Raw genomic sequence first — 16,146 nt, forward strand, 5'->3', positions numbered from 1 at the left:
AGTGATCCCAAAAAGAAGAGAGGCAAGAGGAGAGATTCTGTTTCTGAAACTGGAAAGCGTAGACACCAAAATAAGGAGAAGTGAGCATTTTAGAAGAAATTACAGATCGAAGTTGAGGGAATATAATTAGAAACCCAGGTCTGGAAGTGGTGAAGGTAGGCATCAAAGTGGTGCTGAGAGACGATGGCAAAAATGTAGCAGGTGCTCTGAGCATCCCGGAGAATCTAAGAAAAAGCAGCAGTGGAGAGAGTCCAGTGAAGCAAGGAGAATTCCACAGAATGACATAAATTGAACATGCCTTCTATTCGATTAAAGAAAGTATTTTATGCATTGATTGACAAACTATAGAGAATTCCTATACAGAGTACTGGTTTGTAAACTTCAAGAACGTTTTCATTTCAGCATGTTTCACGGTTGATAATCTCAAGGCCTTCTGCTCAAGATTGTTTGAGGAGAGAAATTTCAACTGAAAGGGGCTGTAAGTCTTCTATTTTGTGAATAAAAAAAGTTTTGGCTGCCTGACTGGGTTAATCCTTTGCCTGCAGTGCAGGCATCCCATGTGGGCGCCGGTTCTAGTCCCAGTTGCTCCTCTTCTGATCCAGCTCTCTGCTGTGGCCAGGGATGGCAGTGGAGGATGGCCCGGGTGCTTGGGCCTCTGCACCCGCATGGGAGACTGGAAAGAGGCACCTGGCTGCTGGCTTCGGATCAGTGCGGCTCCGGCTGTAGCAGCCATTTGGGGAGTGAACCAGCGGAGTGAGGACCTTTCTCTCTGTCTCTCTCTCTCTCTCTCACTGTCTGTAACTCTACCTGTCAAATAAATAAATAAAATCTTAAAAAAAAAGTTTTGGGTCTGGTGTGGGGTACAGTGGGTTAAGTTGCCACTTGGGACCCACATCCGCAGTGGAGTGCCTGGGTTTGACTCCCAGCCTGGCTTCCTGTCCACGCTCCTGAGAAGGTAGCAGGGAGACAGCAGACCATGGCTCCAGTGCTTGGATCCCTGTCACCTGCATGGGAGGCCCAGGCGCAGTTCCCAGCTCTTGGCTTCTGCCCTGTTTGTTGCCAGCATTCTGGGGAATGAACCAGTGGCTGGAAGATCTCTGTTTCTTTCTGTCACTCTGCCTTTCAAATAAATAAAAATAAAGAATAAAATTAAAATGGATGCTACTCTAGGTTCTGGAATAGAGGGTAACAGAACAGGGAGAGTGGGAAGCAATGTTGGGGCCAACACTGGAAATGTCTGTCCCAGTAATAAAAGCAAAGCATAAGTGAGCAATTGAAATTTTAATTTGTATTTTAAATGTTCATTCTGAGAGACCGGAGGCAGCCTTTCACCCTGTAGTCACTTCCCACAGGCCAGCAACAGCGGAGGCTGGGCCAAGGCACAGTCAAGTGCCTCCCAGGCTGGGCCCCAGCAGGATCCTGGAATTGGATTCAGAGCCAGGAGGCCCCAGCATGGGATGTGGGCGTCGTAAAAAGAAATGAAGCCCAATTAAGTGATTCCACGGTTTTATATTATAGAAGGTTAATTCTTTCAGACTCTTAACATGACACTCAGTGAATTCTTCTTATGCAGTGAAAAAGTACCTCCCACCGTCCAGGGTGTAGAAAAGGAGATAAATAAATGTTGGTAAAGTGACTATTAGAGGCAGTTCTAGTGTATTTAAGGAATCATATTTGTCCTAGCCCCCCTAGCCCCGTGGTGACGCTATGGCTGGTTTGAGTCTCTTACCGTCCTTGCCAGAGACTCGGCCTGTGATCCCATTGAAACTTGTCTAACCGGTTCTGCCGCAGCAGGAGCCTGCCTGTGGAAACCCCTCGGGCCACGGTCGACCCAGCAAATCCTGTAACCCCTCTGGGCCTGCCTTTCCCCTCTGAAATGAAAGCATTGGGTTGGGTGGTGGTGTGAAATGCCCAGGCTCTGCTCTGCGACTTCATGCATGGTTTTGCTGCCTGGGGTGGGATGGGCTCTGGGGCACGGAATTTGGGGACGATGAAAACTTTTTTAGCTTCTTTGTGCTGGACTTAGATTTGTGGTGAATTTGATTTGTCAGTAAGGTTCTTTTTGTGTAGAACAATAAATATTAGAAACAGAATATTTCCAGAGACATGAAGTGAAAACTTAATTGAAGTTGGCAAGTTAACATTCTCTGAATTACATCCGAGCCATATTCAGTTTGTTGAAAGAAATTACATTATTGGATTTTTGAACCAATTTTTCAAATGATGTTTGCTATGACATTGCATTGCCAATTTAGTTTCCTTTGACACACAGTGACTTTCTTCTGCTGTAGCTTCTTGTAATGAAGGTTCAACAGATATTTGGGTGAGAGTCCTCTAACTCACGGGATATGTGACTTGACAAATTATAATGCTCAATCTTTCAAGCTTGGTGTAATTTGGTACTTTATTGGGGGGAAAAAGCTTTTCGGGCCCAGCGTTCTGGTGTCTCGGGCAAAGCCGCCACTGGCAACACAAGCGTCCCTTTTGGGCACTAGTTCCTGTCCCAGCTGCTCCCCTTCTGATCCGGCTCCCTGCCAGTGGCCTGGGAAAAGCAGCAGATGGCCCAGAGTTTGCGCCCTGCTACCCACCTGGGAGAGCTGGATTGATGCTTCTAGTCCTGGCCATTGCAGCCATTTGGGGAGTGAACCAGCGGATGGAAGCTCTCTGCGTCTGTCCTTCCCTCTCTCTAACTCTGACTTTAATCACAAACAATTAGAAAAAAAATGGAAAAAGCAAACATTTCCCCCTTTTCTCTCTCCCTTGCTTTCCCAAGGGCTGGGGTTGTGTGGACGTAGGGCTGGCTCCTCCAGTTTGTGAATGGGTTTGGGCCGTGGCTGTGTGTCTTGCTTGAGGTGTAGCTCTTCCAGTCTGGTGACCTGTCAGATCAGCTGAGGACTCAGTAAAGCAGATTAGACAGAGGAACTAGTGACTGGGAGGAGGGCTAATATTTTAAGCAGTCGCTATCAGAAGTAAAGTGATTTCTCCAGGGGCTTGTAGATAGAGCAGTGCATGCTTCCGGTGTTATCAGTCCGCCAGCCTCCTGCAGAGCTCAGTGTTGTTTTCTAAGAGGAGGAGGAGGAGATGGGGGGGGGGGGAGCGGGGGTGAATTAGTAGGCACCGATAGAAGAGAAGCATAAATATGGGTTTGAGTTTTGGACACTGAAACTGATGACCCTTGGTCAGAACACCAGCCCCAATTTTGTATTTCCATATTTAAATATGCTTAATAGAATGATTGTTTTATTATTAGGTTCTTTTACCCAGATAGGATTTGATATATCTTACAGTAAAAGGTGAAAGTTGAAGCAAACAGATTTTTACCCTCTTGCTGCACATCATTACAGTTGGGGCTTGCTGGGAATTAGAGTCCTGTTACAAGGGGCCAGCACCGTGGCTTCGTAGGTAAAGCCACCACCTGCAGTGCTGCCATCCCATATCGGTGCCACTTTGAGTCCCGGGTGCTCCACTTCCCATCCAGCTCCCTGCTAATGCACTTGGGAGAGCAGCAGAGGATGGCCCAAGTGCTTGGGCCCCTACTATTGGCCATTTGGGGAGTGAACCAGCAAATGGAAGATCTCCCTCCCCCTTTCCTTCTCCCTCTCCCCCCTCCCTCTTCCTCTATCCCTCTCCCTTCCCCTCCACTTCCCCTTTCTTCTCCCCTTCCCCTCTCCCTCCCTGCTACAAAGTGTACTTGACTGATTTCTGGACCCACAGTGGGCTGGAGCAGCGCTAGCCTACCTGCTGCCGAGAGAGGCAGGGAGACTCCCAGCAGAGATGGCTTTGCAGTAGCCCCTGCACCCAGAGCATCGGGAACATTGCGGTCAGCGTCATCGCACAGGAGTGGTGTGGGTCTGGGAGAAGCAGGTTTAACCGCTGAAAGCCGTGTTCCTTAGCAAGTGCCTACTAAGAACTGACTACAGCTGGTGGAGTATCGCTCTCCTCTTTGTGTAAAGAGCAAAAGCTGTGGCCTTCTGGTTTTTAATGAGCGCCTGATTTGCCCTGACCTTTGCCAAAGTCACAGGTGAAAATGGGTGTTAAACGCTGTGACCAGGGCTGCTCCTTGGACACCCTCATCCCGTATCAGTGTACCTGCGCCACCTCCCATCCCGGCTGATGCACACACGTGCTTGGATCCCTGACCCCACAGGAGAGAACTGGGTTGGATCCTGGGCTCCTGGCTTCCTCCTGGAAGATGGTAATTCGTGTCCTCTTTTGGTTTATTTGTAGTTTTTGTTTTCAAATCTCCTTGGCATCTGGGGTGGACCAGCCAGTGGAAAATCTCTGTCTTTCAATAAAATGAAAAGAAAGATTAAAAGAACGACAAAATGCTGTGGCTGGTTCATAGGCCTTGGACTGTTGGTTGTCTTGAGCCCTGGAGACGTTGGGAAGTCTGGTTTTTTTCTTATTAGCAAAACACACCTGCCGTGTGAGAGGCATCCAGGAAAATCCTTAGATGAATGAATGTGCATTGCCAATTAAACATGAAGGCTACAAATAAGCCAGAAGAGGACGATAAGTCACCTCATCTTGGCGCACAGGCCTGGCCGCTGACAGAAGGTGGCAGATAACCAACCAGTGCTCCCTCCGCTGCCCCCTGGAGTCCTCCCTGGAGGGAGGGTCCCCGGGCCTGCGGCTGGGGCAGCCAGCTCTCGGCGTCCCAGGGACAGTGACTGACGGCACGTTTTCCTCGACAGTGCTGTTGGAAGCACTACTACGCCAGCTCTCAAAGTACTCTCCCACAAACAGGGTTCAGATTTAAAATTCTCAGTAACAAAATATCAGACACTAGTTTTGATGAAATTTTCTTCCCAAGGTAGCGAGCTCGCGCTCTTTCCTTTCCAGTTGTGGTTGTATCCCGGGTGGTCCTGGGGTGGAGGGTGGAGGGATTGGCTGTGATGAATCGCACGCTCTGAGCCGGAGGACGCGCTCAGTGTGGTGGGAGCACGGGAAGCGGCTGGCGGCCTGCCTCTCCTCGGCCCTCCAGAGCTGGCCTGGCCCCCTGTATGTCGGGATTGAGGAGCTGCATTGTACTGGACAGGGTGAGCAAGGGGAGAGCGCCCTGCAGGCCAGTGCTGTCTGCCCAGAGGACCTGAATGCTCTAGTGATAACAATGGTTACCTTCCTCCTCAGATGAAATTGCAACCTGAATGCGCTTTAATGACATGCATGCATATTGTAATTGGTAAGCATAACTCAGTATCCCATAGCTGATTGAGGCTGTTTGGGGTCCACCATTCAAATGACCCGTTTCTATTTGACAAAGTTTATTTTAAGATTGCTTTGTGGAGCGGTTGTTTAACATCCACGAGATCTGCTTTAAATAAGCTGCCCCATGAAGGAGAGAGCCCAACAGAAATTGGGTTTCTGACCCAACTTAGGAGAAGTAATGTGACTTAATTCATCTTCCGATGCATTTGTTCAGCTTGTTTCTTTGCTTTGAATATTTGTTTCGGTCACTAACTGTGAATGTTTTAGTTACTCTTGGTTCCATTGGTTGGCAAGAACTGTGGGCTGCTTAGTAGATTCAAGAAAATGCAGATAGCAAGCTAAGCTAAAAGGTGACTGTGTATCTTAGCAAAGTTTGCAAATTGTTATAGAAAGATCTGCGAGGCCGGCGCCGCGGCTCACTAGGCTAATCCTCCGCCTGTGGTGCTGGCACACCGGGTTCTAGTCCCGGTCGGGGCGCCAGATTCTGTCCCGGTTGCCCCTCTTCCAGGCCAGCTCTCTGCTGTGGCCCAGGAGTGCAGTGGAGGATGGCCCAAGTGCTTGGGCCCTGCACCCCATGGGAGACCAGGAGAAGCACCTGGCTCCTGCCTTCGGATCAGCGTGGTACGCCGGCCACAGCGGCCATTTGGGGGGTGAACCAACGGAAAAGGAAGACCTTTCTCTCTGTCTCTCTCTCATTGTCCACTCTGCCTGTCAAAAAAAAAAATAAGATCTGCAATATATTTATTTCTCGTATACTGAAAGAAGAAAGTAAGTTCTCACTGGACCATTAACTGCACCGTTTTACTTATTTTCAGGCTAAGTATGTACTGTAACTGCATGTGATCGTCTTACTGGGGAGCTGGGTCGATTGGATGGAAGCTGACGATGAGTTAGACAAATAATACACACAGATGGTGGTTTTCTACGTCGTTGTGATTCTTAACCTCAGTAGCGTGCTTTCTCTCTTCTCACCAAGACCCCCATTCATTGCTGTTTGGCAGATAAAACCATTGTTAATCTTTCAGCTCGAGTTCTCAGCCCCTTCTCGTTTGCGTTCTAGGTGCTCCATACTGGCTTGCAGTGCTTACGTGGCTCTGGCTTTGGGCGATAACCTTATGGCTTTGAACCACGCAGATAAACTTCTTCAGCAGCCCAAGCTGTCAGGATCTCTTAAGTAAGTGTGGCTTGCCCAGTGCGTCTCCTTTGTTTTGTCTCAGAGTTTCGGGTTAACATTCGTGGGGTCTGTGCCTTCTTTTAACCCCTCCAGTGATATATTTATTTGGGGGGGAAACCACTGGTTAAAAAATAATAATCCTTAACTCCTGTCTTAGCAGTAGAAAATTTTTCATTTCCTGAACCCGGACACTTGGGACTTCCTAGTGTCCACGGCTGGGTCTGTCTGGAGCATTTTGGCCCCAGAATAAGGTGACTCCTCACAAAAAGGTGTTTGAGCCACATACTAGGTCTCCTGTGGAAGGCAGTCTAAACAGACAAGGATCTTTCCAAGCTGCTGTGCCAACTCATGAGAGTTTTATTCGTACTGTTCAGATCCCTCCCCAGTATTAACTTTGTTGTCAGCTAGGAGTGGGCCTTGTGACACAGCAAGCTAAGCTGCCGCCTGGGTACACACATCACATCAGAATTCCCGAGATCCACCCCCGCTTCCGCTTCCTGTCCAGCTCCCTGCCATCCTCGGGGGGATCTGGATGGAGTTCTGGGCTCCCAGCTTCAGCTGCTACCGGCATTTATGGCATAAGACACTGAAAGTTATCACTTGACGGTGAACCAGTGCTGTCTGGTTCTGACAGGATCTCCAGAGCTCGCAGGTTAAACCTAAATAATACCTGGCTGGCAAACACCTAGGGGGCTACTTAACCTGAGGCAGGCTTGTTTGTTTGAGACGTGTAAATTCCTTGCAAACCCTTTGGTCCACTACGGGGCACCAGGTCAGAGGTCCAGTGTTGGCCTTTGTCTTCCCAGGCCCTTGGATGATGAGCGTCACCAACTTGGGTTCAGCTCGGCTGTTGGAGTGTTTTTAGCCTTATTTGTCAACTTCTGTATCTGAAAGTCAAAGAAACAAACTGCCTCGGTCATAGAGTTCTCTCGCTGACTTCTGCGGGATCGGCCAGGTTCCGTCTGGAAATTTCTCTCTCCAGGAGTCTGCCGTGAGCGTTGTGGTCCTTTCGTTAATAGCAGGACCGCCTGTCTTCCCAGCCGGGGTCGGCAGGACTTTGTGCACTCGGCTGCCTTGGGTGCCGCCCGGCACAGCAGCCTGTGCCCGCTGCTTGTTGCTCTCCGTACCCCTGGTCACGGGTTTCTGGGCTTCCTGTGCCGTGAAGACGTTTCATCTGGTTAACCATTTTTTAAACTTAAATTCACAGAAAACAAAGTAAGAATTTTAATTTCTTTTTTAAAAATATTATTATTATTATTTTGTATTTTTTAAGATTTATTTTATGCAATTGAGAGGCAGAGTTACAGAGGGGGAGAGAGAGGTCTTCTATCTGCTGGTTCACTCCCCAAATGGCCGCAACAGCTGGAGCTGGGCCAATCCAAAGTCAGGAGCCAGGAGCTTCTTCTGGGTCTGCCACGTGGGTGCAGGGGCCCAAGGACTTGGGCCATCTTCCACAGCCCTCTCAGACCATAGCAGAGAGCTGGATCAGAAGAGCAGTAGCCGGGACTCGAACCAGCGCACATATGGGATGCCAGCATCGTAGGCATAGGCTTAGCCCACTGTTCCACAGTGCTGGCCCCAAGTTACTGATTTTTTTAAAAATTATTTATTTTCATTTTACTTGAAAGACAAAGAGACAATGAGATCTTCCATCCACTGGCTCACTCCCCGGATACAATAGCTGGGGCTGCCCCAGGCTAAAGCCGGTAACCGGGAACTCAATCCAGGTCTCGCAGGTGGTGCCATTACCTGCCACCTCGCAGGGTACGTATCAGCAGAGATCTGGAATCAGGCAGTGCCAGGACTCAAGCCCAGGCACTGCGTTGTTGGCTGTGGGCATCCCACGTGGTGTCTTACTGTTTGGGTTGACTTATTCATCTGAAAGGCAGAGTGACAGAGGGAGAGAGGGAGGTTATCCATCTGCTGATTCGCTCTCCACGTGGCCGCAACTGTTCGAGCTGGGCCAGGCCGGAGCCAGGAGCCCCATCCGAGTCTCCACTGCTTTCCCAGGCACGTGGTCAGGGGCTGGAGGAAGAGGAGCAGCGGGAGCGAGAACCGTGCTCTTGGTACGGGATGCTGCCAGGCAGTGGCGTCACTCAGCCACCAGACGCCACCTGCCCGCGAGTTGTTCAGGTGTGAGTTACTCGGTGGGGAAACAAAATTAGAGGTCACTTTGCCCTCCTAATGAGGAGAAATTACTTAGCAAAGAAAGGAAGAACTGGGGTGACTGATGTACTTAAATCCCAGGAGATAGTCAAATTGAGGACCCGCTGGGGCAGGGTGGCCCTGGAGGTGAGCCTTGAGCTGGCCCTTGGGGCAGGAGGGCTCCACCTGGCTTTGACCTTCGAGGCAAGGCCGCAGGAAAGCCGTGAACGGGGAGTGAGAGCGTGGACTGAACACAGGAGAGTGGGGCAGATCAGTGAGAGCCTTGAAACTACACCCTTCAGCTTTGTTCCTTTTGTTCTCTGGGAGAAGAAGTCATGAAGATTTTGAGCAGGGGTGTAGCATGTCTAAGGCTGTTTTCAGTTTTGAAAAGCCGGGTGATCATGGGGAAAACGGCTCGGAGTAAAGAGACTGGCGGGAGCAGGCGATTGTAAGCCAGGAGGCTGTGCAGCTGACCTGGCAGCACAAAATAGAGGGTGTGCGTGCGCAAAGCCGGGCCGCCCAGAGTGTCCAGCGAGCCGTGGGCCGCCCAGAGCGTGCAGCGCGCATCCTGGCTCTGAGCAGAGTGGGCGTCGTCCATCCTTGGCTGGTCTCTTACTTCAGAACTGTTTTACTTTAATGTTATTTCCTCAATTAATTGAACATCACAGCTTGTCAGTTTCGAACAGTTTTCTTAATGGTAGTGTACTTTGTTCTGTTTAATGTAACACTTAACTGTTGTCTGTTTCTTTATTTGAAAGACAGAGTTAGAGGGAGAGCTGCTCAGAGCCATCTCCATTTGCTGGTTTATTCCCAAAATGTCAGACTGGCTGGGCCAGGGCCAGACTGAAGCCAGGAGCCCAAAATTCCATCTGGGTCTCTCATGTGGGTGGCAGAGACCCAGTCACTTGGACTGTCTTCTGCTACCTTCCCAGGGACATTAGCAAGGAACTGGATCAGAAGTGGAGCAGCCGGGACTTGAACTGGTGCCCATATGGGATGCCAGTGACACATGCTGCAGCTTAGCTCGCTGCACCACACCACTGACCACAAGGTGGTCTTCATGAGAAACTTTAAGTTATCCTCGGTTGATCTGTTTTTCCTAAATAGACTTAGATTTCCAGGATGTGAAGTGTTTGAAACATACCTATGTGCCGTGGCAGTCTGCTCCGTGTTCCTGGACACTGGCGTTTGGGCGGTGACCTGCTTTTCAGCTGGGCGTCTGCTCTCGTTCCAGGTTTCTGGGCCATCTCTACGCTGCAGAAGCCCTCATCTCGCTCGACAGGATATCTGACGCCATCACTCACTTGAACCCGGAGAACGTCACTGATGTCTCCTTAGGGATCTCCTCAAACGAGCAGGACCAAGGTGAGTGAAGACACCCTTGACCAGAGCGGGTGCCCCTTCCCGTGGCTGTTGAAGGCGTGTGCAGATCTAAGGGCATGGCTGTGAAGGGGAGGAAGTCTCGGGCGGGCTTTGCCATTTCTGGCTGTACTTAGAGGGCAGAGTTGTTAGTTAAGCAGACCCGGGAGCTGCTTGTCACCTGTCCAGTTCTGGTTTTGGGAAGACTGGCAATGCTTGGACAATGCATCTTGGTTCCGATTCTGGATCTTTCCTGGCAGTGCTGCCGCAGTCCCGGGGCTGTGTAGAACATGCCATTCAGAAGCCAGTTTTGAGTCATGGCTCAGCCTTTGAGAAGGTGGCACTGCGTGGCATTCGCTTTATTGAGGACCAGCTGGTGGTGGTGGGTGCGCTCTGGGCAGACGGCTCTAGACGGCTCTCCATGCCACAGAGAAAGTCGGGTTTTGGGTAATGTGCTTGTTGTCCGGCCCCTCAGACGTGTCTTCCTGTCTCCGTAGGATCGGACAAAGGTGAAAATGAACCAATGGAATCCTGTAAGTAAGCAGATGTGTGAAGACCTGACGTGGCCTGGGCAGTACCGTGTGCTCCCTGGGGCTCCTGGGGCGGGGCGGGGCGGGGCGGGGGTGGGCTGCGCCCCTGCCCTGCAGGGCCCTCCTCACCCGGGTCTGTGCGCTCTTTCCGCAGCCGGGAAGCGGGCCCCTCAGTGCTACCCCAGTTCCGTCAACTCCGCCAGGACCGTGATGCTGTTCAACCTGGGTAGCGCCTACTGCTTGAGGAGCGAGTACGACAAAGCCCGCAAGTGTCTACACCAGGTGAGGCCGGGCTGGGCGGAGCCAGCCTCCTCGGAGACGCTGGGTTGTCGTGTGTGTGGTTGTGTGAGTCACCCTGGGAAGCATCGGGATATTCGTTTGTCCGGCTGCGGAAGTATTCCTGCAAGGGAAACAAGTAGCCAGCCTAGCGAAGGCACCCGGGTACCCAAAGGATGGTTTTTTCCTGATGGTTTCGAGCACTGAGATTTCAGAGGCCGCGTGAGTGAACCCGGGCCGAGCATAGCACCGCGCGGAATCCCCTGTGCCGAGCGAGCGGACAGCTGAGGCCTCCCGGCAGGCGGGAAGCCTGTGTCTGTCGCTTCCCCTGAGCTGCCGGCTGGCAGGAGGAGGAGCTGGCCCGGGTGCTGGGCGCCCAGGGCGAGTGGCTTTCACTGTGCCCTCAGAGGCGTTTACAGCTCGAATTCTGTGCCTCTGCGTTCAAAAAGCCAATTATAAATAGAGCTTTCAGAAAGTCAGCGTTCAGAAAGCCAGTGCCAAGAAACTCCCCACACACTAAAGAAAGCTGCGGGCAGTGTACAAAAATAGCCACCGTAGACCTCTGCGTCCTCCCGCTAAGTGGCCGGGCCTCCAGGGAGACTCGTGCTGGATGACCGAGGCCGCCTGCCCAGGCCTCCCTCACGGTGGGCGTGCCGCAGCCCGTGCACATGCGGTTAGGAGGGGAACTGCAAAGTCAGAGGGCTGCAGAGTTAACTCTTGTAACACCGGGCATTTGTTCCAAATGGGCTCTTCACAAGCTTGCCTGAAATTCAGCCTAGGCGATGTGCTGGCTTCCCGAGACTTCTGCCTGTGCAGGTGGCCTGTTGTGCCTAGAAGTAGCATTGCTTTGCCATGGAGAAAAGTGTTGACTGGCCAGGGGAACGTGGAATTGAGTGCTCGAGTTAAACTGTGTGGCTGTGCTCGGGGGCAGAGCTGGGACGTGTAACGCCCCCGAGAGTGGCCCCGGCCCCAGCCACTGGGGCTGAGAGCTGTGGGTCTAAAGTTACAGTGTGTACAGTCCAGCTCAGGTTCTCATACAGCAGGTGGCCCTGGCTGTGCCGCACCGGGAGAGGCAGATGGGGTCGGGCCTGGTTCGGGGTCGGAAGGGGTTTTGTTTTGGTCCCTTGGTTTGTAGGTTAATCCAAAGGCTGGACCTTTGTCTAACTGGGAGGCCCACCCTGCCTGTGATGGCAGAACAGTGAGCGTGAAGAGTGGGAAGGGGCTCCGAGTAGGTGTTTCCGAGGTTGCCTGCCCACCTCTCACCGTTCTGAACAGCCAGAAAGCAAAACGCCATTAAATCTCAAAGTTGTTGCCTTGAATTCTTGTAGTTCAGGAAAAACAAAACAAAACAAACAAAAAAAAAAAACCTGCAGACTGAGGTCAGTGCGAAGAACAGTAGGTGACGTGTGTTGCCCAGCTACTTGAGGAAGGAGAGGTTTTCATGACCACAGAGTGGTGTGAAGGCGACCAGCTTCAGATTTATTTAATTTATTTATTTGTAAGAGTTACAGAGAGGGGGAGACATCTTTCATCCACTAGTTCATTCCCCTGGTGGCTTCGACAAGCAGGGCTGGGCCAGGCTGGAGCCAGGAGCTTCTTCCTGGTCTCCCACATGGGTGCAGGGGCCCGAGCACGTGGCCCGTCTTCCACTGATTTCCCAGACGCATTAGCAGGGAGCTGGATCAGCTGGGACAGGATGCAGCGTAACAAATAATAGCTGTACCCTCTATGCCACAATGCCAGCCCCGAGCCACTCTGATCCAGTTTCCTGCTAGTGCATCTGAAAGGCAGTGGACAATGGCCCGAGTACTTGGGTTCCTGCCACCTATGTGGAGACCCAGGTGAAGTTTCTGGCGCCTGGCTTTGTTCTGGCCCAGTGCTGGTGGTTGTGAGCATTTGGTGAGTGAACCAATGAATAAAAGATCTTTCTCTCCCTCTTCTCTATGATACTCTGCCTTTTAAATTAATAAATAAGTCTTTTTAAAAATGAAAAAGCCAGGGCCGGCACTGTGACACAGTGGGCTAAGCCTCCACCTGCGGCACCGGCATCCCATATAGGTATCAGTTCCTAAGTCCTGGCTGCTCCTCTTCTGATCCAGCTCCCTACTAATGCACCTGGGAAAGCAGCAGAAAATGACCCAAATGCTGGGGCCCTGCACCTGCATGGAGACCTGGAAGAGGCTCCTGGCTCCTGGCTTTAGATGGGCCCAGCTCCAGCCATTGCAGCCATTTGGGGAGTGAACCAGTGGATGGAAGACCTACCTACCTCTCTCCCCTCCCCTCTCCTCTCCTCTCTTTCTTCTCTTCTCTCTTCTCTCCTTCTTCTCTCTTCTCTAATTCTGCCTCTTATATATATAAGTAAAAACATATATATTTTTAAAAAGAAGAAGTAGAGCCGGTGCTGCAGCTCACTAGGCTAATCCTCCACCCAGCGGCGCCGGCACCCCAGGTTCTAGTCCTGGTCGGGGCGCCGGATTCTGTCCCGGTTGCCCCTCTTCCAGGCCAGCTCTCTGCTGTGGCCCGGGAGTGCAGTGGAGGATGGCCCAAGTGCTTGGACCCTGTACCCCATGGGAGACCAGGAGAAGCACTTGGCTCCTGCCTTCGGATGGGCACAGCGCTGGCCGTAGCAGCCATCTGGGGGGTGAACCAACAGAAGGAAGACCTTTCTCTCTGTCTCTCTCTCTCACTGTCTATAACTCCACCTGTCTAATAAAAAAAGAAGAAGAAGAGGAGGAAGTGGTGGAGCCGGGCACTCTGGTGTGGGATGCATGCATCCAAGCAGCTTGAAAGTGTGTGTTCTGCACAGACCCCCCCACCCCCAGTGTAGGATTCCTTCTGGACAAACACCCCCCCCCCCCCCAGTCCCCGGTGTGGGCTTCCTTCTGAGGCTGCTAGGAGCCAGCCTGTTGCAAGCTTCCGATCCTGTGGGCCTCTGCTGCAGTCTCGCCTGGTCCCCGGGCCTGTCCCCCCCCCTTCTGCCTGTCACTCAGCAGCCGTGCAGGGACCGGGCAGAGCCCCCTGTGGGAACCACTGTTTCTCCCTGGCGTTCAGGTGGCACCATTTGGATTCTTGCGAGTTCCTGTCCTGCCCGCTCGCCTCTGCTCCCTCAGTGTTCGTAGAGGGCACACGAGGCAGTCTGGGAGCAGCGAGCGCCTGGCACGAGAGGCACATGCACAGTTGAAGGAGGAAGCGAGCCGATGAGTGTAGCGCCTTGGCCAGAGCAGTTCAGCCTTGCTCTCCCCAGGGCTGGCTCGGAGAGACTGCTGAAGCGTGCTGGCGACACTCAGGTCCGAGGACAGCTCGCGGCCACGCCCGGCGACGGTTGTTTGACACCAGTGTAGTCCATGCCAGTGCTGAAGGCCGGGGCGGCGGGCGTGCTGCGTGGCGCGGTGCTCTGTGCTGCCGTCCCTGTAAGCTCATTCTTACTCCTGGCTGGCAGCTTGCAGCCCGCGGTGCTGCGGCTCCTTAGGAGAGACAGGCCCGTGGATGCCGCTGGCTCCGGTGAAGAGCCGCCCACAGAACCCCTGTGCCGAGGGCCAGCAAAGGCCCAGAGGGAAGGAGAGTCGGACCTTCCCCACCAGGAACCCAGTGTGGATGAAGCAGAGGCAGTGAGTGACAAGGGCGTGCCTGTTGATTTCCTGGCGGCACGCTGGAGTTTGTTAAGCTGCTGGTGTTCATGGGTGTCTTTCTGTTCTGAGCGAAGGCGGCGTCCATGATCCACCCGAAGGAGGTGCCCCCGGAGGCCATTCTGCTGGCCGTGTACCTGGAGCTGCAGAACGGTGAGTGGCGGCTCCCCGCCCAGACGGGCGCGTCTGCTGTCTCTTCAGTGCAGAAACTCTGCCTTCTAGAAGTGGGCACCGATCAGTGCTTACCAACAACAGTGCAGTCAGGGAGGTTTGGGCAGCTCCCAGATTCCTGTAAGTATAGTTGGGTAAGTACATTTCTTTGTGAGAAAGTAGACTCATAACGTCTGACAGTTAGTTAATCCCTACTAGTGAACCTTTCTCGTAGCAGCTACATGACTCTAAGAGTCGGAATGCCATTGGTGTTTGAACACAGACGTCATCAGCGAGTTTTATAGCCAGCACTGTTTCTCCAAGCACACATCACTAGGATGTGGCTCACCAGAAGAAAGCCCAGGGTGGTGTGGACGGGAGAGACGGGAAGGGTCAGAAACACCGGGAGTTCTGAGTCGGACTCGGGTGTGAGGTGCTAGGCGCCTAGCAGGCATCGGTCTGCATGCCCCTGCACACTGTGCAGTCCACCTCTAGCAGATTCTCAACCTGGGCCGTGCCTTGGACTCGCTGGGGAGTCCAGGCCACGCCCTCCAGCACGCACGTCAGTGTCTGGGATTGCGCCGTTCGGCCTGGGTTCTTGAAGCTCATCTGTCAGCTCCCTGCTGGCTGTGGACGCTGGCTCAGTGGGGCTTGTCTTCTTCCAGGCAACACCCAGCTGGCCTTGCAGATCATCAAAAGGAATCAGCTGCTGCCCACGGTGAAGGCACACTCGGAGCTGAGAAAGAAGGCAGTGTTCCCGCCCACCCACCCGATCCAGCCCATCCAGATGCCGGCCTTCACCACTGTGCAGAGAAAGTGATATTTCGCTTTTGGGGAAAAAAAAAAAACTGTTACCTGAGACCCAGGGCAGTACTCACTGGCCTCTTCAGTTGTGCCAGCAGAACGAATAAAAGACCGATGGTAACGGTGCTGGTTTTGAAGGCACAGTTTTGAGACCGTCCACTGCTTTTATTCCAGGTCACTTAGACTGAAGGACTCTCACAGGCTCATTCCCAGGTGCAGCTCTGCAGTCTCTGCCAGACTGTTACTGCTCGTTTTGTGGCATTGTGTGGTCTGTGGCATAGGCAATTAAAGCATGATCTGCTCAGAACAGTCTTTGACAGTCTTTCCCGGAGCGGTTAAAAGTATTTTAGCATCTGGGGCCGGCGCTGTGGCTTAGCGGGTAAAGCTGCCACCTGCAGTGCCAGCATCCCATATGGGCGCCAGTTCAAGTGCCACCTGCTCCATTTCCGATCCAGCTCTCTACCGTGGCCTGCGAAAGCAGTGGAGGATAGCCCAAATCCTTGGGCCCCTGCACCCGCGGGGGAGACCTGGAAGAAGCTCCTGGCTCCTGACTTCGGATCGGCCCAGCTCCGGCCATTGTGGCCATTTAGGGAGTGAGTCAGCAGATAGAAGACCTCTCTGCCTCTGTAACTCCATGTTTCAAATAAATAAGTGAATATTTTAGAAGAGTATTGTAGCATCTGTAAATGCGTGTTAAAGTTTTTGTTTTTCCTTAAATTTATTTGAAAGGAAAAGATGCAGAGAGAGAGAGCCCCTCCATCCACTGGTTCACTCCCCAAATGGCTACAGCGCCGGGGCTGGGCCAGTCTGAAGCCAGGAGCGTCTTCCAGGTCTCCAGCGTGGGTGCAGGGCCACAACGTACCATCTTCCTCCG

General features: G+C 52.5%; 1 protein-coding gene and 1 long non-coding RNA gene across 7 annotated transcripts in view; one reads left to right on the forward strand and one right to left on the reverse strand.

The window, feature by feature from the left end:
- The window catches only part of CNOT10 (CCR4-NOT transcription complex subunit 10), an 83,092-nt gene extending 67,513 nt beyond the window's left edge, over positions 1 to 15,579 (forward strand). For all 6 annotated transcript variants that reach the window (XM_008266104.4, XM_070072908.2, XM_089331221.1 and 3 more), the window contains 6 exons: positions 6,269 to 6,382; positions 9,762 to 9,892; positions 10,384 to 10,419; positions 10,571 to 10,698; positions 14,396 to 14,471; positions 15,134 to 15,579. In XM_008266104.4, the coding sequence (XP_008264326.3) occupies positions 6,269 to 6,382; positions 9,762 to 9,892; positions 10,384 to 10,419; positions 10,571 to 10,698; positions 14,396 to 14,471; positions 15,134 to 15,288 (640 nt within the window). In that variant the 3' untranslated portion in view covers positions 15,289 to 15,579. The remainder of the gene's footprint in view (positions 1 to 6,268; positions 6,383 to 9,761; positions 9,893 to 10,383; positions 10,420 to 10,570; positions 10,699 to 14,395; positions 14,472 to 15,133) is intronic.
- Positions 1,717 to 4,195, reverse strand: LOC149127214 (uncharacterized). The gene is made up of 2 exons (XR_016232929.1): positions 3,739 to 4,195; positions 1,717 to 3,062 (listed from the first exon to the last, which is right to left on the reverse strand). It is a non-coding gene; the product is annotated as an uncharacterized LOC149127214 (long non-coding RNA).
- Positions 15,580 to 16,146: the final 567 nt, after the last annotated feature.

The sequence above is a fragment of the Oryctolagus cuniculus genome, chromosome 4 (genome assembly GCF_051225735.1).
Source record: "Oryctolagus cuniculus isolate XC-2025 breed Fujian yellow rabbit chromosome 4, ASM5122573v1, whole genome shotgun sequence".
In the NCBI taxonomy this organism is placed as follows: Eukaryota; Metazoa; Chordata; class Mammalia; order Lagomorpha; family Leporidae; genus Oryctolagus; species Oryctolagus cuniculus.